The 25,258-nt window shown below is 43.2% G+C and overlaps 1 protein-coding gene across 3 annotated transcripts; it reads left to right on the top strand.

The window, feature by feature from the left end:
• The first annotated feature begins 5,106 nt into the window (after positions 1-5,106).
• Positions 5,107-24,248, top strand: GOLGA7 (golgin A7). 3 transcript variants are annotated; one of them, XM_081333981.1, is made up of 6 exons: positions 5,107-5,182; positions 8,450-8,582; positions 15,082-15,234; positions 18,286-18,387; positions 19,656-19,719; positions 23,046-24,248. In XM_081333981.1, exons 2-5 carry the CDS (start codon positions 8,472-8,474, stop codon positions 19,701-19,703), a joined length of 414 nt encoding a protein of 137 aa, XP_081190107.1. In that variant the 5' UTR covers positions 5,107-5,182; positions 8,450-8,471; the 3' UTR covers positions 19,704-19,719; positions 23,046-24,248. The 3 variants fall into 3 exon arrangements, with proteins under 3 accessions (XP_081190107.1, XP_081190106.1, XP_081190108.1); XM_081333980.1 differs by lacking the exon at positions 5,107-5,182 and adding an exon at positions 7,932-8,128; XM_081333982.1 differs by lacking the exons at positions 5,107-5,182; positions 15,082-15,234 and adding an exon at positions 7,932-8,128.
• The last annotated feature ends 1,010 nt before the right edge of the window (positions 24,249-25,258 follow it).

Raw genomic sequence — 25,258 nt, 5'->3', positions numbered from 1 at the left:
CTTTACATACATAGTTTCCAACCAATAGGACCTCTGCTGGTACAGATGATGCGTCCTTTGATGCTGGCTATATTGAACAGAAACAGGATCCTTCTCCATCTTCCTTAGCATTCTCCTCTTTTCCCCGCTTCTTTTTGTTTCATTGAAAGGTTTCTATGTAAATGTCATTAAACCCAGATTTCAGATTAGCCCAAGCCCTGTGTGTTTGGAGGCTTTTTTAAACAGACTTTAGTTTATAGCTGCTCTTGGACAGTGGCTCCATTTCCTGTTAGCCACAGGTCAAACAATTTGAGAGGGCCATCTCTGCTGAGAAAGCACATCCCTCTTCCCACACTACCTTTGGATCTGGATTAGCTTCGTAATGTCAACTGGATATTGATTTTTGACCTATGGGGAAAGGAGTTACAGCCAAGAGGGAATTCGGTGAAAATTACTGAACCAACAGGCAGGGAGAAGAATCTCCCGCCAGAAAACTACAATATGCCTCCTTCACCAAGATGGTGTCTTGGGATTTGGTTTGGACCTATAAAGCTCTTTATGGCTTGGTGCCAGGACTTCTTTTCTCCACTGGAGCTGGCCAGACTGTTTTGACCACACTCGGACAGGGGTCTTCAAACTTGGCTCTTTTATGACTTGTGGACTTCAACTCCCAGAATTCCTCAGCCAGGCATAAAAGGGCCAGGTTGACCCCTGCACTAGGAGAAGCAGTTGGTTGCCTCCCAAGTGGAAAGTGTAAAAAAATAAGATTTTTTTTAAGGAAAAAGGTGCAAATCAAACTACTATCTATGGAAAAAGTACATCCTGTCTTTTAGGATAAAGGACACTAAGTCATTGAGAGGCATAACAAGGAAAACAAAATAAGGACAACACTGCAATACTCAGAAATGTAAAAATGTTATTTCCTTTAAAACTGAATTAACACTCTTCAAATATTAAATATTTGAAACATTAAACATCACATCTCCTACCAAGTTAGCAATGTGGGTTATTAAGCTATGGCATAGTGTGTCATGTGAGGGGACCACTGTAAATTGTTAGTCAAAATGTGCTTAAAACCAAGGTAATTTAGCTGGGGGGGAAATTGATCATCAAAACAAGATAGAAAACTCTCATTGCTCCCCCTAGTGGCCATATAAATTATGGCAGTCGGTTATGGCAAGGCTTTTCAACTAGTGGTACGGGTACCACCTGTGGTACATTGGCACTTGGCAGGTGGTACATGACCATCCTAGAAAAGTGGTAGTGGGGGAGGGGAATGAGCACCCCACAAGATTGAGTGAGAGACGGCTGGAGCTGCAGGGCTGTCAGGGCTCAGAAGCACCAGGATCAGTGCCAGGCTCCAGCTGGAGCTCAGCGCTGATCCTGGTGCTTCTGCTGAGCCCAGAAGAAGCGCCGATCAGCTGGAATGTTGCAGCATCTCCTTGTGATTTACATTCAGATGCTTGGCAACTGATTTATATTTATGACAGTCACAGTGTCTCAGGATTATGTGAAGTGACCAAAACCTGCTGCAACCACCTAGCAGATGGGGGGAATAAAAACCAAACACCCCCCACCCCACCCCAGCCCTGCTGCCAATCCTCAACAGAAATGCTCACAACAATGAAAACCTCAGACAGGAGGAAGAGCGCCGGCAGGCAGGCAGGCAGGCAGGTGTCTTGCTCGGCTGTGGCTTGGGGGGCACTTTTTCAGTGCCATTGTAACTTCGAACAGTCACTAAGTGAACTGTTGTAAGTCGAGGACTACCTGTACTTCATCACTTTTTTCCTTTTTTTTTTGGTCATCAAGTTTTTGACATCTTGCTAGGCGACTGGTGGTACTCAGATGTTGCCATAACCTAAAAGTGGTACAATGGGTGAAAAGGTTGAAAAGCCCTGGGTTATGGCATGTTTAGTTAAAACAGACCATAGTTAGCACAGTGTAGACCTAGAATTTATCTGAAATGATAAGAGAACAATTTTCATTTACACTTTCCTGTCTTGGTAAAAGAAAAAAAAACAGGCTATACTGTAATTTTATAACTGACAATGGCCACAACTTGCAACAATAACAGTTATACATATACTTTTCTGGGAGCAGGATTCTGACATCCAGAGGACAATTGTGTAAAAAATGCAAGATGAGAATTGCATTCAGTGTTGCAAAGCCAGGGAAGTCATGTAAAAAATCCAAGTATTTTAGGCAGACTTTAAAAACACAATTTCTGAAAAGGTTTCATTGCAAAGAACTAGGCAGAAGGCACCCATGATTGGAAAAGAGCGACACCCAGAGGTAATTTGGAGTCATAATTCTTTTTTCAGCCTGTTGGAGAGGATTAATGAATTTTCTTAGATATTTTTGTCAGGAAGCATTGGGGAGCAGGACACGAGGGCGAAGATGACTTGATTCACCCAACACTCTTGAATCTAAATTGTTGCTTTCAAAGTAATTTCTTCCTTCTCTGGAATCATTCATCTAAGGCAGAAACCTAACATACTGGAAAACAACTAGACCAGGGGTCTTCAAACCTGGCCCTTTTATGACTTGTGGACTTCAATTCCCAGAATTCCTCAGCCAGGCACTGAGGAATTCTGGGAGTTGAAGTCCACAAGTCATAAAAGGGCCAGGTTTGAAGACCCCTGAACTAGGGATTCAATTTTAATAGATCAGATCAAGCTTTGGTACTCTCCAGGCCTGGGAAAGTTTTGACTGCACCAATGAGAGTGTGACGTTTCTTTTTAACCATACCTTTTTGACAATTTTCACATTTTTATTTATCAAAATATAAAATATAAAAATACAAGGAAAAATGAGATTCATGGGAAAATAGGGAAGGGGAAGAGGAAAAAGAAAAACATTGGCTTCCAACTCCTTTTGGCACAGAAAAATAAGGCAATACATAGAATCTTAATGTTTTACGTAATAATATATACTAGCCATTTCTATAACAACACACTTTTCTAATCAGCAAAACCCAGAATCAAAGTTTCATTTCAATTCAGGCACAAAATAGAAACAAAATTAATTGTATTTTTTTTCTTTAATCAAAACAATCTCCTGGGTATCTTCTATTAGTGCATTCCCTCACTATATGTTGGATAGTCTGTCGGGGAGCCCCGCAATCACATTGTGCTGAAGGTGCTGAAGGTGTCTTTCCCCATTTATACAGAGAATCGGCACACACCCCATGAGTCGTTCTAATTCTATTGTATGTCACCCATATGTGTCGGGGTAGATTAAATCCTGGAGGTATACTATTAGGATTAATATGCTCAGAAATATCTTGGGAGGTATAGCTACTCCATGCTTCCATCCACTTTTGTATAGCGCTCTGATGTTCAGCCAGCAGCTTAAGCCCTGTGAGGAGTGTCAGTGACAGTCCCTTATTCCCAAAATATTCTAACCAATATCCAAGTAGATGGTAGCCTAAAAAGAGAGAAAATTACTGGCCATTTAATTAAGGGTTTGTGGGTAGTCCAAAACATAGCAGCTGCAAATTGGCTGGATGGGCAACCGGCCTGTTCTTGCTGGCCAGCGAGGAGCAAAAGATGTTTTTTGTGACATCTGGGGATGTGCAATGGAACTGCTGTGCAAACTCTCTCCCATAAGGGTGCATAAAAGAGGGTCTTGGCAGTGATGTCATAGGAAGACGGGGTGTCTTGTACTTTGTCCTGCTTTGCTGATGACACCCGTGATAGGTCTCCCTGTTGGTACCAGAATCCACATCCCCACAAATGTCTCCTCCATTCCTGTCACTTTGTCCTCAGCTGAGTCTTATTCCAGAGGCTAATCCTTCTTGCTAGACACGGAACAGCTGAGCCTGCAAACCACTCAACCTGATTCATAGCTCAGCTATTTATAATATATATGTAATTTTCACAGCAACGCACATGAAGAGGATTTGATTGCGAAAGCACATGCCCATTCCGCCTGGCAAAACAGTTGCCTACAGTAGAAAATCTGCTGGATCCCAGGTGGAGCGGCCTTTTAAAAACCTCTAATAGCAAGAAATACATTTGCTCCTTCAGAGAAAAAGCCCCCACTCCTTCAAAAAATCTGGTCGCAACCCATGCAAAGCTGCAGCTGTTACAAATGGAGTGCGGGGTCAGAAGGTGCACCCAAGTGTTAGAATAGAATAGAGCTGGGACTGGAAGGGACCTTCGAGGTCTTCTAGTCCAGCCCCCTGCTCAAGCAGGAGGACCTATACCAGGGGAAGGCAACCTCGGCTCTTTTATGACTCATGGACTTCAACTCCCAGAATTCCTGAGTCAGCTGACTCAGGAATTCTGGGAGTTGAAGTCCATGAGTCATAAAAGAGCCGAGGTTGCCTACCCCTGACCTATACCATCTCAGACAGGTGATTGTCTAGTCTCTTCTTAAAAACCTCCAGTGATGAAGCGCCCACGACTTCTGGTGGCGAGCTGTTCCACTGGTTAATTTAGTTTAGTTTAGTTTAGTTTTATTGTATTTGTATACCGCCCTTCTGCCGAGGGACTCAGGGCGGTGAACAGGGCATACATAAAAAATACGAGATACAAAAATTAAAAAAGAATTAAATAATAGCCCAGTTAAAACAGTCGGTAACAATATACAATATAAAAATCCCCATTAAAAATCCCCATTAAAACCCCAACATATCCCCATCAGGCCAGCCGGCTTGTACAAATAGATGGGTCTTCAGACCACGTCGGAAGGAGCGAAGGTCAGGTGCCATCCGGAGCTCAACCGGCAGCTGATTCCATAAAGATTCCATAATTGTCCTCCCTGTTAGGAAGTTTCTCCTTAATTCCAGGTTGCTTCTCTCTTTGGTCAGTTTCCAACCTTATGGGGCTTTGCTTTCACCCACCCAACGAAAGTCTCGCTCAGCAGCTTCTCTCCTCCCAGCCTCAATTCCCCCAAATGCCATTAGGAAGAGTTGGTCAGAAGAGTGGAGCTCTCAAGCAAGTCGTAAAAAGCAGCCAGGGCCTGACTTAGCAAGCCTTTGGCTCCAAAGGGAACCCGGAAGCGACCCGTCCCGATGGCGAGGAGCACTCTACCCTCCCTATTTTCTAAATCTACGGCGCGGCCACGCCCACGGCCGTAGAGCTCCCGTCCGCCCTCAAACTTCGCTCTTTGCGACAGCCGTAAGTGAAGGAGCTCGCGTCGCCGGCGGACCGACGCTGGAAGCGGAGGAAGAAGCGGCCGCGGCGGAGGGGCTCTGCCCGTAAGAGGGTGGGGGCGAACGGGGGCGGCCGTTGGGACGAGGGGCGGGGCCGGCCTTGAGTGGGGAGGGGCGGCGGTCAACTCTGGCAGCTTGGGCCGGCCTACCTGGTGGGGTTGTTGTTGTTGTTGTGAACCCGTCTCAGGCCGTGGGCGAAAGGGGCCACCCGGGCATCCCTTCCCCACCGGGCGGTGGTCCCGCCTGGCCTCCGGTGGGCTCCTCCTTCGCCTGGAGGGGCTCGGGGGCAGAGTCGGGCCGGCCCCCGGCTGGAGGAGGGCGGGGGAGGTCGGTGGCTATTGGGGGAGGGGCTCCGTAGCGCTGGCGGGGGGGTTTTTCCTCTCCCTGGCCTGGGTCTGGTCGGCCGCCTTTGCTGGGCTGCTGCTGCTGCTTGGCCAAATGGACTTCAGCAGGGGTCTTCCAACTTGGCCCTTTTATGACTTGTGGACTTCAACTCCCAGAATTCCTCAGCCAGCTTTGCTGGCTGGGGAATTCTGGGAGTTGAAGTCCACAAGTCATAAAAGGGCCAAGTTTGAAGACCCCTGGACTTCAGCATCTGAGCTGCCATAAATGGGCTGCTGCTTAGGAGGAGCCCCGAGGCTTTGTTTGGGGGTGGGGGTGGGGAGAGTGGCCGTAGGGCAGGGGTCTTCAAACTTGGCCCTATTATGACTTGTGGACTTCAACTCCCAGAATTCCTCAGCCAGCATTCCTGGCTGAGGAATTCTGGGAGTTGAAGTCCACAAGTCATAAAAGGGCCAAGTTGGAAGACCCCTGGACTTCAGCATCTGAGCTGCCATAAATGGGCTGCTGCTTAGGAGGAGCCCCGAGGCTTTGTTTGGGGGTGGGGGTCGTGGTGGGGGTGGGGGTGGGGAGAGTGGCCGTAGGGCAGGGGTCTTCCAACTTGGCCCTTTGATGACTTGTGGACTTCAACTCCCAGAATTCCTCAGCCAGCGTGCCTGGCTGAGGAATTCTGGGAGTTGAAGTCCACAAGTCATAAAAGGGCCAAGTTGGAAGACCCCTGCACGTAGAGCATAGGCCAGGCTTCTCCAAAGTGACCGAGATTGACTCCCAGGAGTCTCTCTGGGATGGATCGATGCTATCCTTACTTTTATTATTATTCAAGGTACTGTTCCTCAAAGCCGCGTTTATGGAATTGTTTTCATATCATAAAAAAATATTTGGGGGGGGGCGAGTTCAATCTGAAATATGAAAGGGGTGGGGAGCGAGCCAAAGCATTTGAGGACCCCTCCGGGCGCAAGCCAAAAAACCCCCGATACCCTGCAAGGCTGTGTGGCACATAGGAGCATTTTCCCCGGGCTTTGCAGCGCGGTAGGAAAGGAAGTCTTATTTGCAAAGTGATTGTTGGGGGCAATTAAGCTGACTTTGTAATAATGCCGCTTGGGGTATGTGTGAAAGCCCTAATAAGCAGGCATATACATAGAATGAAGGCTACTGCTAAGTTTGTAAGCTGCCCTGAGTCTTCGGAGAAGGGCGGGATATAAATGGAATTAAAAAATAAAAAAATAAAAATCGGGGACCCTGAGAAAGGAAAGAGGGGAAATGTGTAATTTCTGGACTGTAGATTTCCTGGATTTTATGCCTGGGATTCCCTCTTTTGCTGCCTGCTACTTTTCACTGGAGCGAGAGGAGAGGAAGTTGGTCTCAAAGGAAACTGGATGACAGCTAAAGAATGGGCACATTTTAAAGCACTTCATGAATGCAGTTGATTTGATTTGGAATCCAAAGGTGCAAAGGGGATAACTTGTGATTGACTGGTATAAGGTGACCTGTCTGTCTGCACTGTGGAGGAAAGACTTGAAAGGGCTTTCTTGGTCCCCCTCTCAGCTGTTTGCGTGAATTTGGACACACTTTCTATGATTTGAGGAGAGCCAGTTTGCTCTAGTGCAGGGGTCTTCTGAGGAATTCTGGGAGTTGAAGTCCACAAGTCATAAAAGGGCCAAGTTTGAAGACCCCCTGCTCTAGTGGTTAAGGCACCAGGCTAGAAAACCAGAGACTTGATTGAGTTCAAGTCCTGCCTTAACTGTGAAACTCAGCTGGGTGACACTGGGCCATCTCTCAACCTAACCCATCTCACAGGGTTGTTGTGGGGAACATAGGAGAAGGAAGGTATGTTGGATACGTTCACTGCCTTGCGTTATTTCTAAAAATAGCAGCGGGATACAGGTAAATAGTAAATTGGGGGGCTGGGAGGCAAGTTAAATTGGGGCGTTTGACCTGTGTCAAGAGGGAGCAGTTTCGCTCTGATTAAATGAGTCCTTTTTCCATTGGTACGTTCATGGGAATTCTTAAGCTAAAATATTCGATTGCAGTATTTTAAACAACTCTTCCTAGTGCTAAGGTGAGCAAAAAATGGAACAAGCTCTGGACCTTTGGGACAGAGAAAATTGACAATAGAATGCCAGCATGTACCTCTTACTGGCATAGAATTTTAGAGATGGCATATGCCTTGGAAGCCACTGAATCTGTTCAAAATATGCACAGCGCCACAGGCCATTGCTTTCACTGCTGAATATTTTTTTTTTATTATTACATTTATATCCCGCCCTTCTCCGAAGACTCAGGGCGGCTTACAAGCTTAGCAGTAGCCATTTTGCCATTACAAAGGTTGTCCTAACACTCAGTTGGAGTCTGCCTTCCCCTCTCTAACTTTGTCCATTATTGGTCCATGCCGTGTCTTCTGGGATGATGGAAACAAGACTCCTTCTTTTCCTACATTTGGAAACAGCTGTCTTATATTAGCCTTGTCTCCTTGTCTTCTCAAGGCTAAATATCCCCACTCTTTTCAGTCTCTCTTCATTGGCCTTTAAAAAAAACAACAGTGGGGTTCTTGAGTTGCAGGAGGAGCTGAATCATGAGTGTGTTTCATATTTCAAAAGGCTACCGTGGAGTACATTCAAGATTACAAATGCAGGATGCTGAAGATCACTTGTTGTGAGTGCTTGTATCTCATAACTTGAACAGTATTATTATACATATTAAATACTCATCCTTTTTAAGTAGAGGGAATAACACCTTCAGTATGCATGCCGGATATATAGGGTTATTTAATTGATTATAATAGGTGCCCAGCGTGTAAAACCGCCCTGAGTCCTTCGGGAGAAGGGCGGTATAAAAATATAATAAATATAATAAATAAAACCAGAGAGCTGATCAGCCAGGCACATGTTCCAATGTAGCACACATGATATAAAACTGTAGTGACCTGATAGAGTGGGACACAGTTTGATAGCTTATCTCTCCTTTCACATCCAGACTGGCCAGTTTGAGCTGCGAGATGAGGCCACAGCAGCCGCCTGTTGCCAGCAAAGTCTTCATCCAAAGGGACTACAGCAGTGGCACTAAGTGCCAGTTCCAGACCAAATTCCCCCCAGAGTTGGAAAATCGGGTGAGTAATCACTAGCTTTAAATTATAATGTGCTTAATAACCAAAGCTGGCTGGATCCATATCATGCACTGTACTTGGGGGTGGGGGTGGGGGTGTAGGGCAGTTGCCCACTTTTCAGAGTGGCTTGCTTGGTTCTGTACCTCAGCTGAATTTCTGTGGAGATTCTCAGTCATCCAGTTCATGCTTGTCCCAAAGGTGCTTTTTCAAGAGGCAACTTCTTTTTGTTTGAAGACGTTTCTGAAGAAGCTTCTTGGATGAAAAACAAGAAAGGCCAGTTGCCTCTTTAAAAAGCACCTTTGAGACTCAGCTGAATCTGTAAATAGGTATTTTAACTAAAAAGTGAGGAGCTAGCTTGTTACAAAGCAAAGTATTACTTCGCACCAGGGAGTATTCTGCTGCAAGGGATGGATGATGAGTGAAGATTGGAGAGACATTCTGTCAGTCATGTCTTTTGTATCAGCCATTTGGTAAGAGTTCACACAGCAGGTGCTCAAACCTACAATAATAAAGTTGGAAGGGACCTTGGAGGTCATTTAGTCCAACCCCCTGCTCAGGCAGGAAACCCTGTACCATTTCAGACAAATGGCTCTCCGGTCTCTTCTTAAAAACTTCAGGTGTCAGAGCATTCACCACTTCTGGAGGCAGGTTGTTCCACTGGTTAATTGTTCTAACTATCAGGAAGATTCTCCTTAGCTCTAGGTTGCTTCTCTCTTTGGTCAGTTTCCATCCGTTGCTTCTTGTCCTGCCTTTAGGCGCTTTGGAGAATAGCTTGACTCCCTCTTCTTTATGGATCCAGTAGCGCCACTCTGACTTTATGCTTCATGCTTTGACTTCAGTTGATTGGATTTGTCACATGCTAAAGCAAGTCATACTTTGTTAAAACCTTTTTCCTGATAGGGAAAATGTCTGGTCTTTCAAATGATGATGAACCCCAGTTTCTAGCTATCTTAGCATGATCATCGATGGGAGAGTCTTGGGTTGCTCATGCCTAATCTAAGGCTGTTTTATTTAAAGAGCTACGAAGACGTCAGTGAATTGCATTACATATATTTTATTTGCTTCAACACAATGAAAAATGAAGAGTCAAGTTACATAGAACAATAGCTGTGCTATTGTTTGCTTCCTGATACTAAGTATAGATGGATTTGGGATGTGGAAAACCTACTCCTAAACCTATAAGACCACCCCCACAACACTGACAGGGAAAGCCACTACAGTTTAAATGAGAGCAAACCCCACTACTCCCTACTAGCACTTATGATGTTACCTAGTTTGGGTAATGAATCATCTGCAAAAAAACAACCAGGCTCAGAACTCCCAAGGACTTCCTCCCCCGCCGTTATTGTTGTCTTGAGCTGGCCAGAACAGAGAATTAAGAGGTAGAGTTAGTAGTGATTTCTGTGCTGCTACCCCTTTCATAAGGGGTAGCAGCTGCTAATGAGAGAGAGCAGTAATTATTACCTGTTCTATATAACTAAAACCACTCAGTGTGAAAACATTTTCCAGCTCCTAGAAAGCAATGAAAGTACTTTTTGAAAATCTCAGAGGATAGGTTTTCCCTTAAGTTAAAATGGCCATTTCATGTAGTTAACATTACACTGCACAGAATCAAAAGGAATCTGGTAGAAACTTTTCTGACTAGCAAGTTTACTAAAAGGCTGCAATTTACCGTATTTTCCGGCGTATAAGACGACTGGGCATATAAGACGACCCCCTACATTTCCTGTTAAATTATAGGGTTTGGGCTATACTCGCGGTATAAGACTACCCCTCTTCCAACGCACATCAAATAAAAATTTAAAAACATCAGCTTTGATTTTAATATGGTAATTTTAATTCAAATGCTTATGACATGCAGGTACTGAGTAGGAAAACTGTCACTTATAAACATAAGGCTGTTTGTCATCAAACATGTAAACATAAAACAGTGCAAGTGTATTAAACTAATAATAATAATAATAATAATAATAATAATAATAATAATAATAATAATAATGAAGTAGTAGTAGTAGTTGGAAGGGACCTTGGAGGTCATCTAGTCCAACCCCCTGCTCAGGCAGGAAACCCTACACCATTTCAGGCAAATGGCTGTCCAGTCTCTTCTTTAAAACTTCCAGTGTTGGAACATTCGCCACTTCTGGAGACAGGTGGTTCCACTGGTTAATTGTTCTAACTGTCAGGAAGTTTCTCCTTAGTTCTAGGTTGCTTCTCTCCTTGACTAGTTTCCATCCGTTGCTTCTTGTCCCGCTTTCAGGTGCTTTGGAGAATAGCTTGGCTCCCTCTTCTTTGGGGCAGCCCCTGAGATATCGGATCACTGCTATCATGTCACCCCTCACCCTTCTCTTCGTTAAACTACACATACCCAATTCCAGCAACCGTTCCCTATTTTCCTAATTCACTTTTTCACTTTTCCTAATTCACTCTAAAGCTTTCCCTGCACAGAGCCTTAAGTAACACCAGCTGCTTGCAATTAGTGCAGGTTTGCATCCGACCAGGCTCAAGGGTGACTCAGCCTTCCATCCTTCCGAGGTAGGTAAAATGAGGACCCAGATTGTTGGGGGCAATAAGCTGACTTTGTAATAATGCCGCTTGGGGCCCCCCCGAAAGCCCTAATAAGCAGGCATATACATAGAATGAAGGCTATTGCTAAGCACATTGATTTGTGCTTTAAATTGTAAGCCGCCCTGAGTCTTCAGAGAAGGGCGGGATATAAATGGGATTTTTTTTAAAAAAAGACCAAATGGGAGATCTGCTCCAGGTTTTCCAGCCAGCCCACCCAGTTCCTGAGTCAAATGTTTCCTTAGAGCTAAGCAGCTGCTCTGACTGCTGTATTTCCCACCTGCCTTTCAAGTTGGGATAGACTGCAGCTGCTCTTCAACTTTAGAAGGAAAGACGCCCAGACCCCAGCCTGTAAAAAATCAGACTGCAGCTTCTTCTCCAATTGGTCCCGCTTTCCCTGCGCAGACTAAATGGGAGATCCGCTCCAGGTTTTCCAGCCAGCCCTGTCCCTAAAGTTTCAGCACCCGCCTTATAAGACGACCCCTGACTTTTGAGAAGATTTTCATGGGTTAAAAAGTCGTCTTATACGCCGGAAAATATGGTATGTCTTTTAATAGAACTACCTGGTTGGAAAAGATCCTACCGATCTCCTGATTTGGGGCTGTTGTAGAGTAATGTGACTTTCCTCCTATACAATCTTGACTACAAAATTGTATTTCTTCTGGATTTTACACTGCATCGGTTGTCTTCAGCTGTTTTACCATTCTGTCTGTTTTTTAAAAATTTTACGATTGCAAATTATATTTACAATTAAGCTAAAATCAATAGTGACAGAGATGCAGGAAAAGCCATCTTTTTCAGTGGAGAGATGGAGAATGGGAGATCTACTCCTAGACAGAGCAACAAATTAGAGTCCAGTGTTGTTGTTTTAACTGAAAACCTCTTACTGTACAGATTTTGAAAGAGTTGTTCTAAAAACTCTGTTATTTCTCTTCTACAACAGGCGAGTATTTCAATGCTATTGATTGAATTCTTTGGTTTCTCTTTTCATTGATTGGATTTAGGTTTATAGGGCCGCCAGAAGCTTTGGATATGGAATCTCAAGAGCTGTATTCCTGCTCTCTTTGATGTCGGCTACTTCCTGTTAGGAAGTACGCCAAACAAGTTTGTCCTGACTGCTAAGCGCAAGCAATTAAAGAACCAGACAAGAGTCAGATCTGTCTGTGGGAATCCCTTTATTACAGTGGTGACTAAAGCTATAGCCTGGCTTCCTGTCTCAGCCTCTCTCCATTGGGCTTCATTCTTGGGGGTTAAGTCAGGGATGTCTTCAAACTTGGCAACTTTAAGACTTGTGGACTTCAACTCCCAGAATTCCTCAGCCATCTGGCTGAGGAATTCTGGGAGTTGAAGTCCACAAGTCTTAAAGTTGCCAAGTTTGAAGACCCCCTGGGTTAAGTTAATTCAGGTTTGGATCTGCCACTAATCAAAATGGTCAAAGCCTACAAGGACTAAGTTGAAGTCCACAAGTCTTAAAGTTGCCAACTTTGAAGACCCCCTGGGTTAAGTTAATTCAGGTTTGGATCTGCCACTAATCAAAATGGTCAAAGCCTACAAGGACTAAGTTGAAGTCCACAAGTCTTAAAGTTGCCAAGTTTGAAGACCCCCTGGGTTAAGTTAATTCAGGTTTGGATCTGCCACTAATCAAAATGGTCAAAGCCTACAAGGACTAAGTTGAAGTCCACAAGTCTTAAAGTTGCCAAGTTTGAAGACCCCCTGGGTTAAGTTAATTCAGGTTTGGATTTGCCACTAATCAAAACGGTCAAAGCCTACAAGGACCAAGTTATATGAGCTCTGTATGAAAAGGTCTCTGGCAGGGAAGCATTTGGCTATAGGAAGGGCATTACTGTACATGGTTCCCGCTTAAGAGCATCAGGAGTAAAGCAGAGCAAAATGAAGTTCTGAGAGCCCCTTCCCCTTGGGACTCTTGTGAAGTCTCAGGGAGCAGGATGGTGAATACGAAGGAGGGCATGTCAGGGTGAGACTGGCTGGCGTGGCTGACTGGGGAATTCTGGTAGTTGAAGTCCACGGATCGTTAAAGTTGCCAGGGTTGGGCACGACTGTTAATTCATGTAATTCCTGCAGCGATGTCGTCATTTGCATGACGTCATAAAGGATTCGACAGGATCCCTTTGGAGGGAGGAGTAGGCTGGAAGCCCCATGTGGCATCTCTGAAGCCCCCCCGATATTGAGTTGCTGAATTCAGCAGCGGATCATAGAGTAAGGAGGAGACTCCACTAACTGTGGAGTTTCAGTGGTTTGTTCCAAACCAAAAATAGGATGGTGCGGTAAGATCACAGTAGGCTTTGTGTAGCTATTTTTCCTTAAAGAAAGACAGCGAGAGCTTCCAAGTTGGAAGGGGGAAGAATTGTATATTTCTAGTGATGTCTTGCCATCTCAGCTGTCTCCCTTGTAGTTTGTGAATACCCAGAAACCAGAGGAAAGCGCAAAATGATTGTGTGCCCTAGAATCCATTCTGCCGTCCTGTTTCAATGGTTCCTGTGATTATTAGCCTCCTCTTGAAGAATTCATTGGAAGAGATCTATTGCTAAAAAGATCAATTGGTCCTAGGCACATGTTAGCCATGTTGAAGTAACAAACATATTCGATTGGGCTTATATGCCACCGAATCCACACATAGCAAGGGCACTTTTCAGTCAAAATAAGACATCTGTAGCAGCAACGTATAGAAAATTTCCTCAGTTCTCCAGTAAATGTTAAACTAACTGCCCTTTTTCCAGCTAACTGTCAAAAACATCTTTGGTAAAACCGTTTATAATAATTCAAAAAATAGCCCTGACTTTGAAATCCAGGGTTTTTGTTTATAATTCTGTTGTTTTTATACTATTGTTATTTTCTATCATACTTTGACATCTTTGTATGCTGCCTAAGGCCTTTGAGTGAAGTAGCTTATGAATGTTAATAAATGAATCTGCTGTCACCATTTTCTGTATTCAGGTCAATGCATTGAATAATAAACAAAATAGGCTGGATTGGTGCGGTTTAGAAAACCACAAAAGAAGCCATAATCAAATATATTATGTGTAACTAATGAACTAATCTAATGAAGGACCTCTGGGTTTGAGTGCTTGTACTTTGGGGACAGCATTTACAACGTCTAAGATCTCTGGAAGAATGTCAAAATTTGTGATGTTATAAGTAATTAGGAATCTTGACAGCCAGATTGTCTGTATATTTGCTAAGAAGTAAACTTTACTGCATTGAATGAGCCTCCTAATCAGTAATAGAGGCAGAACAAAAAATTGAATTAATAAAGAAATAAAAAAAATATTCTAGGATTGTAGCACCTCTCGGTTTCCAAGTGAAAGAAATGGAGAGGGGAAAAAAGAAACATATAAAATCCAGTCATGATAATGCCATCTTTAATGGTTTGAGAATAATGAAGAAGTCATTGCTATGTTCCGGAATTATTATTCTTACTATGTCGGTCAAGCTTCTCCCTGCTACTGAGAATTTTCTAGTATTTTTGCTCTCGAATGCTCTTAATTTACTGGCTACTTATGCTGGGTGGATATCAGTGTTGAAAGCAAAAGCAAATAATATTTCTCCTTGTGATCTTTTGGTCAGCAGTTCCACCAAGGAAAAACATACTGTTTTCATGGTAGCAGCTGACTGCTTTCTTTTGTGAATTGAGTTATGCCAGGAACAGCTTTGAAAAATGTCTTGAAATGCTCTTCTGAAAGAAGTTGCATTCTTTCTGTGACTATTTTAAAACATGTAATTGTTTCCTTAGTCTCAGTTCTGCAGACGAGGCTCCTGACATGTAACTCTTCATCCAAGAAGTCAAGTTCTATTTCCTGGGGATCTGAGCCGTTGAATTCCATATGGTTTTCATCTTAATACTTTGAAGGTTGTTTCTGTTCAAGAAACTAGATTTCGTACCTGCCTGAAGGTCTGTTTCTAAACGAGATCCTTTGTTCAGATTGACAGGCAGCAATTTGAAGAAACTGTACGGACCCTGAATAATCTTTATGCTGAAGCGGAGAAACTTGGGAGCCACTCCTACCTCGAAGGGTGCTTGGCTTGCTTGACTGCCTACACTATATTTCTGTGCATGGAGACCCATTATGAGAAGGTCAGCTGACTTCCTTTCCCTAAAAGAAAGAAAAAAAAGGCTATATATACACACTGGAGGTTTGATGGCAGAAAAAAACAACCCTCCACAGAAGGAATAGCATTTAATCTCTCGCAATAAAATATTGGAAAGGCATCTTTGAGACACGTTCAACCTCACTTAGTAAAACCCAAACAGGATGTGATTTACCGCTTCCAGTCTTATGTTCAAGAATGTAATTTTCCATTCTGACTTTCTGACTGTAGTTACAGGAGATGTATTTAGCCTAAGGTTGCTAAGTATTAGGAGTCACGCTCCTGCATCTGCTCCCCTGTGATAGAGCTGTATCACCTGATAAGACTATTTTGGTATAAAACAAAGTGTCTGCATAGGTAAAAATTAACTGCATCGAGAGGAAAGGCTAGATTAGCACAGGTGCTTTCTGCCTGTTTTGTTCTCTTTTGATAGGGAAATGTTCCATTATGTGTGCTTTTGCCTTCCAGACTTTGAGGGGGGTGGGTATTTGTTTAATTCTTGGGCTTATATGCCACAACATTAAAAAGAGGGAGAGAGAGAGTTCCTATAGTTTATACTACAAGAGTGGAAAAACCTTAGACAGTAATGAAATTATAAAAGCTAATAGAAACAGAAACAGCTGCTGTATAAAAGTGGTAGGCAAATGGAATATGTAAACAGGGGCGTGGCCAGGCGCTATCGCAGTGGAATCTGATTCCTGCAGTTTGCTAAGCAGTGTTGTCATTTATTTGATCCAGACTTAGCGTATTGTGTGAACCTAATCATGCTAGTTTATAAATCATGATTTACGGCTTCCTACACTGTTTTCAGCCAATTGTGAGCGATTCAAAAGAATGTGAATATAGCAGAACGGAGCACCCACAACTTCTGAAGGCAACAGCATGCCGCTTGATTAATTGTTCTCGCTGTCAGGAAATGTCTTCTTGGTTCTAGGTTGGTTGTCTCTTTGAGTTGTGCTTCAATATATTGGGGAAAGGTTGTTTTAAAGCATTGACAGTTGGCTCTTCCGACTCCTTTTTCACATCGCCTTTGCTTCTTAAAAGTGTGTCTTGTCTTCCTTTAAAGAACTCCTAGCCCAGGGGTAGGCAACCTTGGCTCTTTTATGACTCGTGGACTTCAACTCCCAGAATTCCTGAGCCAGCATGGCTGGCTCAGGAATTCTGGGAGTTGAAGTCCACGAGTCATAGAAGAGCCAAGTTTGCCTACCCCTGTCCTAGCCAAATACTGTCCTAGCCAGGGAACCTTCCTTTTATGCTTCTAACAGTCTTATGAAATAGGTAGAATGGAGAGAAGTGACTCTGGTTTAAAATTACCCAGTGAATTCTGTGGTTGAGTGGGACTTGAACCTGTCTCCCCGCAGTTTCTGTCTAGGTATCTTGACCTTTCCCCAGAAGTTTAGTTTTCATCATCTCCCTCGTCCTGTAATAGCATTGCCTTATATTTCATGCCTGCATCCTAGGCAGGATCCTTTTGAGAACAGTATGGAGCCACGAAAGCTGCCTTTAGCTGCCTCAAGCAAGGTAATCCTCCTCCTATTTCCCTTAGGGTTTATTGCCATAAATTCAGCCACGGAAAATAACTCTCCTCTCAGTCCTTCCATTTCACACTCCTATTGCCTCTATCAGCTAGTTGGCTTTCCTACCATTGATCACATTTCAGGGTGGCCTTCCTGAAAAAAAATAAAATAAAATGGAATTTTTCCCACCCACCACTTTCCTGGCATTAAAAGCCCTGTTTTTGGCCAGATAATGCTCTTCAGAAATTATTTAAAAAGTCATATTTTCTCAGAAGTCAGCATGACGTGGTTCTCTGGCTCTGCCAGGGAGACTCAGTTTCCTGCTAATTGCTTCTGTTCCTGATTTTGTATCATTGGGATTTTGTGCCAGTCTGTGGCTACTCTTGAGGACTCTGTACCGAGAGTGCTTCTGTGGTATTTTCTTTTTGAAAATGGACACTGAACACATTTAGTTCCAGCCAAGTTGGCTTTCAAAATCTGCCTGTTCTGAACTTGGGGCGAAATAACTTTCCAGGCACCACACTTCTGTCTAATGCTAATCTCTAGATGAATAGAATCTTTTACAAATACTTTAAGTGATGCATGTTGTGGATAGTCAGTTGCGATCCAGGCAACCTACATTCCTGTGTAAAACAACGTTTACTTTTTCCACTGAGATTGGCCTCAAGGTTATATTTGCTATAGTAGTTGCTGGGAGCTGTCTCAAGAGAAGACTATTTTTATGTGCCGTGCCCAATTGTGTACACACAATACCCCCATTGCAGGGAGAGATCAGATCAGTTTTGGGAATAGCTTGCAAGGTATTCTGTGCGTTAGGAAGCTAAACAAAGTCAGGCCCAGTTAATACTTGGGTGGGAGACTACTGGGCTGTAGGCTAGACTAGGAAAACAAATATGACAGAATGGCAAATGGTTTACTACTTCAAAGATGAAGTCACCATGAGTTGACCTCGATGGTAGAAGACTAATGTTTTTTTAGTAGCTATAAACAGTTGTTGAACGTAGTACTGGTGTTCTGAGCTACTTTATACTTGGGTTGAATGCGCACAATATGTGCACAATGTTTTGAGCTAATATGGGATGTACTCCAGTTTGTGGTTCAGTTGTGAACACAGCCAGTGCGTTGAGTTTATGGCTCGGTCTTATGCAAACCCAGACAGTTGTGTCAGTTCATTAAATCATGAGTGGGTGGGTGGGTGGATAAAACACAAGGTTGTCCTGTGACAAGAAAACGATTGGTTTCTTTTTATTCCATGAGAATGATGTTAAATGATATGCTTTTGCTCATGAATGACCATCTAGCGAGTTGAGTATTAGAATTTTTATTTGGTATGTGTTTATATTTAATCACAAAATGGAGCTCCCATAACAATAACAATTCTGTGAGGTTCAGTTGGGCTAAGAGAGAATGATTGGCTTGAACATGAATCTCCCTTGTCGTCAGACCTTTATCATTTAAAAGTATTACCAAGAGTTTGTAACAACAGGAATTGAAACAAGCCTCGTGTCTTTTTATTCCAGGTTCTAAAGAAAATTGCCAAGTACGTTCAGGAGCAAAACGAGAAGATCTATGCTCCACAAGGCCTCCTCTTGACTGACCCCATTGAGAGGGGACTAAGAGTTGTATCTTTTTTTTCCTGTGGGTTCCTAAACTTTTGCCAGCTCGTGGATTGTCTCTCTTTGTCCATCCCTTTGTGCACCCAAAAAAACCACACTGTGGCTCTTTAAAAATAAATGATGGGGCCTGGTGAAATCGTTGAAGGCTTTCGTATTCCAGGACTGATGCGCTGAAGGTTTACTTTTATTTCTCTGAGTTCTGCTCCTTAATTCTATAGCAGACGGACCTTTATGTCTGAAACCCCAGATAATGGGTCTGTCAATTAAGGTGCCGTGATGGGATTCTGGTTAGCCTGTGGGCTTTTAGAAGAAATGCCCTTCCATGTCTCTGAATATTCGAGACTTGCTGCAGGGGGAGAGTGTCTTTTTGCTTCATGGGGCAATTTTGTCATCAGAAAGTGAACTTGCACGTGATGAAATGCAGCCTAGAGTTTTCTAGGCTTTTCTGCTTGTGAAGAATAAAAGCTAGATGTGTCCTGGCTTCATTATTTTCAGGGTTCCAGATAATTGCCTTACAGATGGTTGCCTTACAATCAGTTGCTAAGGGAATGTCTGTTGTAAGAAATCTCTCACCACTGGTAATATCTCTAGAATTGAACTGTAGCTTCCAGAATCCCTGGTCCCTGTGTCGACTCTGGAAGTTAGAAGTCCAACACTTTTGTTGTTGTTGTTAGTTGCGAAGTCGTGTCCGACCCATCGCGACCCTATGGACAACGTTCCTCCAGGCTTTCCTGTCCTCTACCATCTTCTGGAGTCCATTTAAGCTCACGCCTACTGCTTCAGTAACTCCATCCAGCCACCTCATTCTCTGTCGTCCCCTTCTTGGAAGAACGTAAAGTTGAAAACCTAGACACAGGGGTAGGCAACCTTGGCTCTTCTATGACTCGTGGACTTCAATTCCCAGAATTCCTGAGCCAGCCATGCTGGCTCAGGAATTCTGGGAGTTGAAGTCCACGAGTCATAAAAGAGCCGAGGTTGCCTACCCCTGCCCTAAACCAGGAATTCTGGGAGTTGAAGTCCACGAGTCATAAAAGAGCCAAGGTTGCCTACCCCTGCCCTAAACCAGGAATTCTGGGAGTTGAAGTCCACGAGTCATAAAAGAGCCAAGGTTGCCTACCCCTGCCCTAAACCAGGAATTCTGGGAGTTGAAGTCCATGAGTCATAAAAGAGCCAAGGTTGCCTACTCCTGACCTAGAGCAAACTCTATTATCTCCCCCGTTTTTATCTCTCTGACTTACCCTGCAGAATATTTTCTTAACAGATCTGCTGTACAGATTGAAATTACCATTTATGAAGACAGAAGTGTGACCAGTGGAAGATAAACCTTCGATGTCAAAGGTAAACATTATGAATATTTAAATCCTGAAGCTTGCTTCATCACAGCCTTCCTATCCAAAATGCTACTGATCTGACCGCTCTGTTAACACTTGAAGGAATAACGCTCCTTCATGGTGTCCTAAGTACTTTAGAATATAACTTAGATATATCCCTAATAACTGATAGAATCTAGAAATTTCAACTCAAAACCCCAAAGTTCTGATACAATAATGTACAACGGTGTCAGATTGATTCACGATTGAAATTAAAAAGTGGTAGTTTAGCAGGCAATGGGCATCTTTATTTCAAAGCACACGGTGAAAGAGCTTTTATTTGCTTCTAACCATGTACATATATTTTTATGTTGGTGTTTATTATACAGTTGCATGAGGCTTGTCTCAGTTGGCAACTCAATTATAGGAAAAACGTCTGCTTCTTGGGCTTTGAAGAGGCATTAATACTAATATGCTTGAGCAGTGCTGATCCTTAGTGGGTGCTGAATGAATTATTGTTGTTTTTACTTGTTATTTGGGCCAAACCTCCTCCCCCCCATCTTGAAGATGTGGGCTTATATATTAGATTAATAAATTATGTCTAGATAGTTCTTAAATTTGCCAACTTGTACATCATAGACCTGGCCATGTTGAATTCTTTCAAATGCAGACTGGCTGAGGAAGTGGGGATTATGGGGTTTGGACTGAAAACTTGCAAATTAAAATAACAGGAATGCTGTCTTGAAATGGCAGGGTGTGGGTACACATCCCTATTTGAACTGTCTCAGGCATTGCAAGGATGCTCGGCTTTTGAAAATATGGATTAAAGCAAATTTTTGGTCTTTCCTAAGAAATTGCAAAGAACTGCTGGAAGCCTATCTTGTAGCTGGTAAGGTTTCATAATGTCCTGGCAAATGGTGTGCCAAAACTTGAAAAAGCAATTGATTTCCAAGACCACCGTGTTTTGGTTTTAAGTAATTTATTTATTATGGCTAAAATGACCTGAATAGAACAAAATATCGCCAGAAGGGTGGTTTTAGGTAGACAAGAAACCAGTTTACTCTGGAATGAAGTGGTATAAAAGTCTCAGTAATTAATTAGTAACTAATAATTTTCTTAATTCTCCTCCTTTGGCAACTTTAAGACTTGTGGACTTCACCTCCCAGAATTCCTCAGCCAGCTTGGCTGGCTGAGGAATTCTGGGAGTTGAAGTCCACAAATCTTAGTTGCCAAGGTTGGGGATCTCTGATTTAGAAAGTCTTTTTAAAGAGGCTAATTGCATCATTGCATGGAAGTTTATAAAAAAAACAGGATAAACAGCATTAGGAATGGTATATATTGATCTTATATGGTAGGCTATCAGCTACTGATGTATTAATTAACTCGACACTATGTTGTATTTTGTATGTATGAAGATTGGCACACTCCTATGGTTGAAGAGGGCCCATTTAAAGATGTCCTGCTGATGTTTTTTACAGTCCAACTCTTGGTGGCTGAACTAGCACAAGCCTCTGCCCCTCCCATTGGAAACCATCCTATTTCCCATCTAATAACCTGGAAATTCCATAATGATAATGGGCTATTGCTTCCACTCTAGTAGTAAAAAAGGTAAAGGTTCCCCCGCACATGCATGCTAGTCGTTTCCAACTCTAGGGGCTGGTGCTCATCTCCGTTTCAAAGCCGAAGAGCCAGTGCTTGTCTGAGGACGTCTCCGTGGTCATGTGGCCGGCATGACTAGACACCAAAGGCGCACGGAACACTATTACCTTCCTACCATAGGGGTCCCTATTTTTCTACTTGCATTTTTACATGCTTTCGAACTGCTAGGGACGAGTAACGCGCTCACTGTTACGCGGCACTCGGGATTCGACCTGCCAAACTGCCGACCATTTGATTGACAAGCTCAGCGTCCTAACCTACTGAGGCACCGCGTCCCTCACTCTAGGTAGTAGTTATCCCTAAATTTTGCTACGCTACAATTCTCTGAACCACTGACAAGTGTGGGGCAGTAAAAGAGGAGAGAAGATGCTATTCTGCCATTAGCTTTTTCTGGTTGCTTTCTCTCCAAACGAGCGCCATGGTGGCTGGGGAATTCTGAGAGTGGAAGTCCACAAGTCTTAAAAGTTGCCAAGTTTGAGGACCCCTGACGTAAATTATAATTTAGTGTGTGAATTGGTTCTTTGAAGAAAAAAGGATTCGGTCTCCTCATTCAAGATAGCCTTTTTAGAAACAATTTATAATATTGAGTATCTTGTGGGACCCCAGCATCAGTAGCAGACATAATTAAAGCTGTATTTAGGATGCACAATTAAATATGCTAGACGGCCTTACAATAGGGGAACTTGGTGCAATCGCTGGCAAACAAACAAATACATGAGAAGAAACGTGGGCTGGAAGCATGCTCTCTTTCTTCAGTTTGCTGTCTTTGTCAAATTGCTACAGAAAGAAGCAGATTAGAAAGAAGTACAATTGCAACGGTGTATGCTCAAGAGCCAAGCTATTGATTCCCTAAATCAGGGGCGTCCAACCTTGGCAACTTTAAGACATATGGACTTTAACTCATGTTGGCTAGAGAATTCTGGGAGTTGAAGTCCACAGGTCTTAAAATTGCCAAGGTTGGACATCCCTGCCCTAAGTCATCCATTTGTTCCCAAAAAGATAAGCAGGAAAAAGTGATCATATTGGTAGCAACATGATAATTGCTTACTCCCTCTTTTCTAAGAGAATCCCATGTGATGGCATTCAAAACTTCAAATCACTCTTTATTTATTTATTTATTTAATTAGATTTGTATACCGCCCTTTCCCGAAGGACTCAGGGCGGTTTACAGGGTAATTAAAACAAGAAATACAAAAGTTAAAAACGATTAAAAAAAATTACAACAGTCCCTGAAAAAGTAAAAGCCCCCAATTAAAATTAAAATTAAAATTAAAATTCTCAGCCTGGGCCAGAGAGCTCAAAGAGCCAGGTCTTCAGGTCCCGGCGGAATGAACGGAGGTCGGGGGCAGTCCTCAGCTCCACGGGCAGCTGGTTCCAGAGGGCAGGCGCCCCCACTGAGAAGGCCCTCCCCCTGGGTGTTATCCGCCGGCAGTCTTTTACCGGCGGCACCCTGAGAAGGCCCTCCCTGTGGGAGCGCACAGGACGAAGGGAACTTGATGCCGGCAGCAGGTGTTCCCTCAGATATCCCGGACCCAAGCCATTTGTTGGTTTCATTCCATTTAACAAGGGGCAAAGCTGCATTACAGCCTTGTATTACTACTAACCTTCCAACAGTCCCAAGAGGATGACGTAAAGTCCTGAAAGCAGCCATGTTGTGCTTGAAATTTTGTTAATTAAGCTTTGTTTTCTCTCCAGGGACCGGCGAACTGGTTTCCGCTCGTTTTCTTCCTTCTGTCCTAGCACCCTTTCCTCTGCTTCCCTGAACTCCACAGTGCCATTTACACAAGGACTAACTTGTTCAGACTCCTGTTCTTTCGTGGGGAAACTCAGCCCAGGTGGGCAGCATCCGTCTTGCTTTGTTCGGCCTGAAGCTGCAGCGTCCCTCAGGCAGAAGGCCAACTGGGAAGGACCTCAAGGCGGTGGGACTCTCTCCGTGGACTTTGGGCTTCTATCAGCTTCCGGAAAAAGAAAGCAACTGTGTGTTGTGTTTTGGAAAATGCCTATCTTTATGAAGTACAACCTGCTGGTTTGTCAAAAAGGGACCCAAGCCCCCATCTTCCTGACTGACTCCACTAAGAAATCGCAAAGCGTTTTTTTTTTTTTACTGCTGACGTATTTTGGGGCGTCCTGCTCTGAATGTACATTTCATGAGAAGGAAGCCGTAAGCCGTGTGTGTTAAAACATGAGGAAAACGCAGCAGCCCCAAATACGGCGCGTTAGCAAAAGTGTCACTTCTCGGCTCCCCTCCACCCTTAAATGTTGAATCTGTAAATGTAGGTAATGAATATGGTTTTGAGGTTTTTATAGATGTTTTAGTTTAGGGCAGGCAGGTTTAGGGCAAGCTAGAAATAGTGTTCAGTACGTCAGCTTTTTCCTTTCACAGATGTCGTCTCTGCAGTACTTCTACTTGTGCTTGACATTCCAGCGTGATGCTTGCAAGAATATCTGGAACATTTTACCCCTGTCTCAAAAAAATCAAATATTCTTTGTTCCATTCCCTCTTTTCTGTCAAATGTGGGTTACTCTTGTGTATCTCTTTGACTCTAAAACGGCAAAGTAATTCTCTGTGGAAGTTGCTGTCTCTCGTGACAAGGTATTAAGGAATTTGCCAAACAAGACCAGTTTTAAAATTGGTGGCATAGTTTGTTTATTTCTTCTTCGAGCAATAGAATGAGGCACCAATAGTGGATCAAGGTTTTCAGGTGTATAATTCTTAAATTCCCTTTCTTCATTGTTTTCTTTATCCTGTTTAAACGTTTAATATTTGAAATATATAGATACTTGTGAGTTGTTTTTCTAATCTGTAACAGTATTTTGCCTTTTGCACCCGTTACAATTGACTTTGGGAAATAATGGCTTAGTAACCTTTTTTCTTAAATAAATTGTCATTTGCTAGCACTGGTGTAAAATACAGGCTGTCTTTGTTTCATAACAGTGAAATGGGTGGTAAGATTAAAGGTCTTCAATTCTGATAGTAAAGCAAAGCAGGGTTTACACTAGTCATCTGAAGATGGCAGTGCACATGGTCGTCATTGTGCAATAACTTAAATTACATCTTGAGCATTAGTATTTCAATGACGGCCTTAGTTACATACAAATAGGATGACACATTTCATGTCATATTATCTTGTACAAATAATTGGCACACACGCACACCCTATCTTGTGGAAAGTTGTTCCACATGGGCAGGAGGAAGAGAATGGCTTTTTAAAGATCTACTTATGTTTGCCTAGAAATGACAAAATTGGCTAATCAGCTGCACAATGCCCCTAAATTCCTTATGGAATTCATGTGTCAGAATTTGAGCTTAGACCTGTATTTACCACTCATTGCTTCCTGACATCTTACATTCTCAGCCGTGTTTGTGGCAAATTCACTATGATCGTGGGAGACAGATTTCTCATAGGATGCTCCTAACACAACTGAGGCTCCCTAGTGTTGCAATGTGCAGGCTACAGCAGTAAAGTAAGCCATGTGATTTGTTTGGGGCACATGTTTGAAGCCAACCATCAGGACTCAAAAACTATGGCTAGTGGTATTCTATAGGTAAGGAAAGCACGGCTTCACAGTGTGAGTACAGGTGTGCCTGGCTGAGGAATTCTGGGAATTGAAGTCTACAAGTCCTAAAAGGGCCACGTTTGAAGACCCCTGCCTTAAGAACTTCAGATCAGCATTGTAGGACTTCTTGGCTTTCATTTCTGGGTATTTTTCCCCCTGTAGTTTAAGAAATAAAACCTATGGCCTGATAAACCACAGGGTACAGAATGGAAGATTTAACCTCCCCGCCCCCATGCCCATTATTTTCTCATTTCCTCCTGTCCAGTATGGTCAAGGCACTTTTTAGGGGGGGAAAACTGTACCTTTTGGGCTGCATCGCACTCCCTCCCTCCCTCCCTCTCAAAAAATAG

This window comes from Vipera berus, assembly GCF_964194415.1.
Source record: "Vipera berus genome assembly, chromosome: 8".
NCBI lineage: Eukaryota > Metazoa > Chordata > Lepidosauria > Squamata > Viperidae > Vipera > Vipera berus.
Note: the sequence above shows the minus strand (reverse complement) of the source record. Positions and strands in the feature narration are given on the sequence as shown.

Excerpts from the sequence above, each read along its gene's own strand:
- GOLGA7 (XM_081333980.1), top strand. The coding sequence starts at position 8,049 with ATGAGTGTGTTTCATATTTCAAAAGGCTACCGTGGAGTACATTCAAGA. Across the intron at positions 8,583-15,081 it reads CCCCAGAGTTGGAAAATCGG|ATTGACAGGCAGCAATTTGA; the intron begins GTGAGTAATCAC and ends TCCTTTGTTCAG. Across the intron at positions 18,388-19,655 it reads TTGAGAGGGGACTAAGAGTT|ATTGAAATTACCATTTATGA; the intron begins GTATCTTTTTTT and ends TCTGCTGTACAG.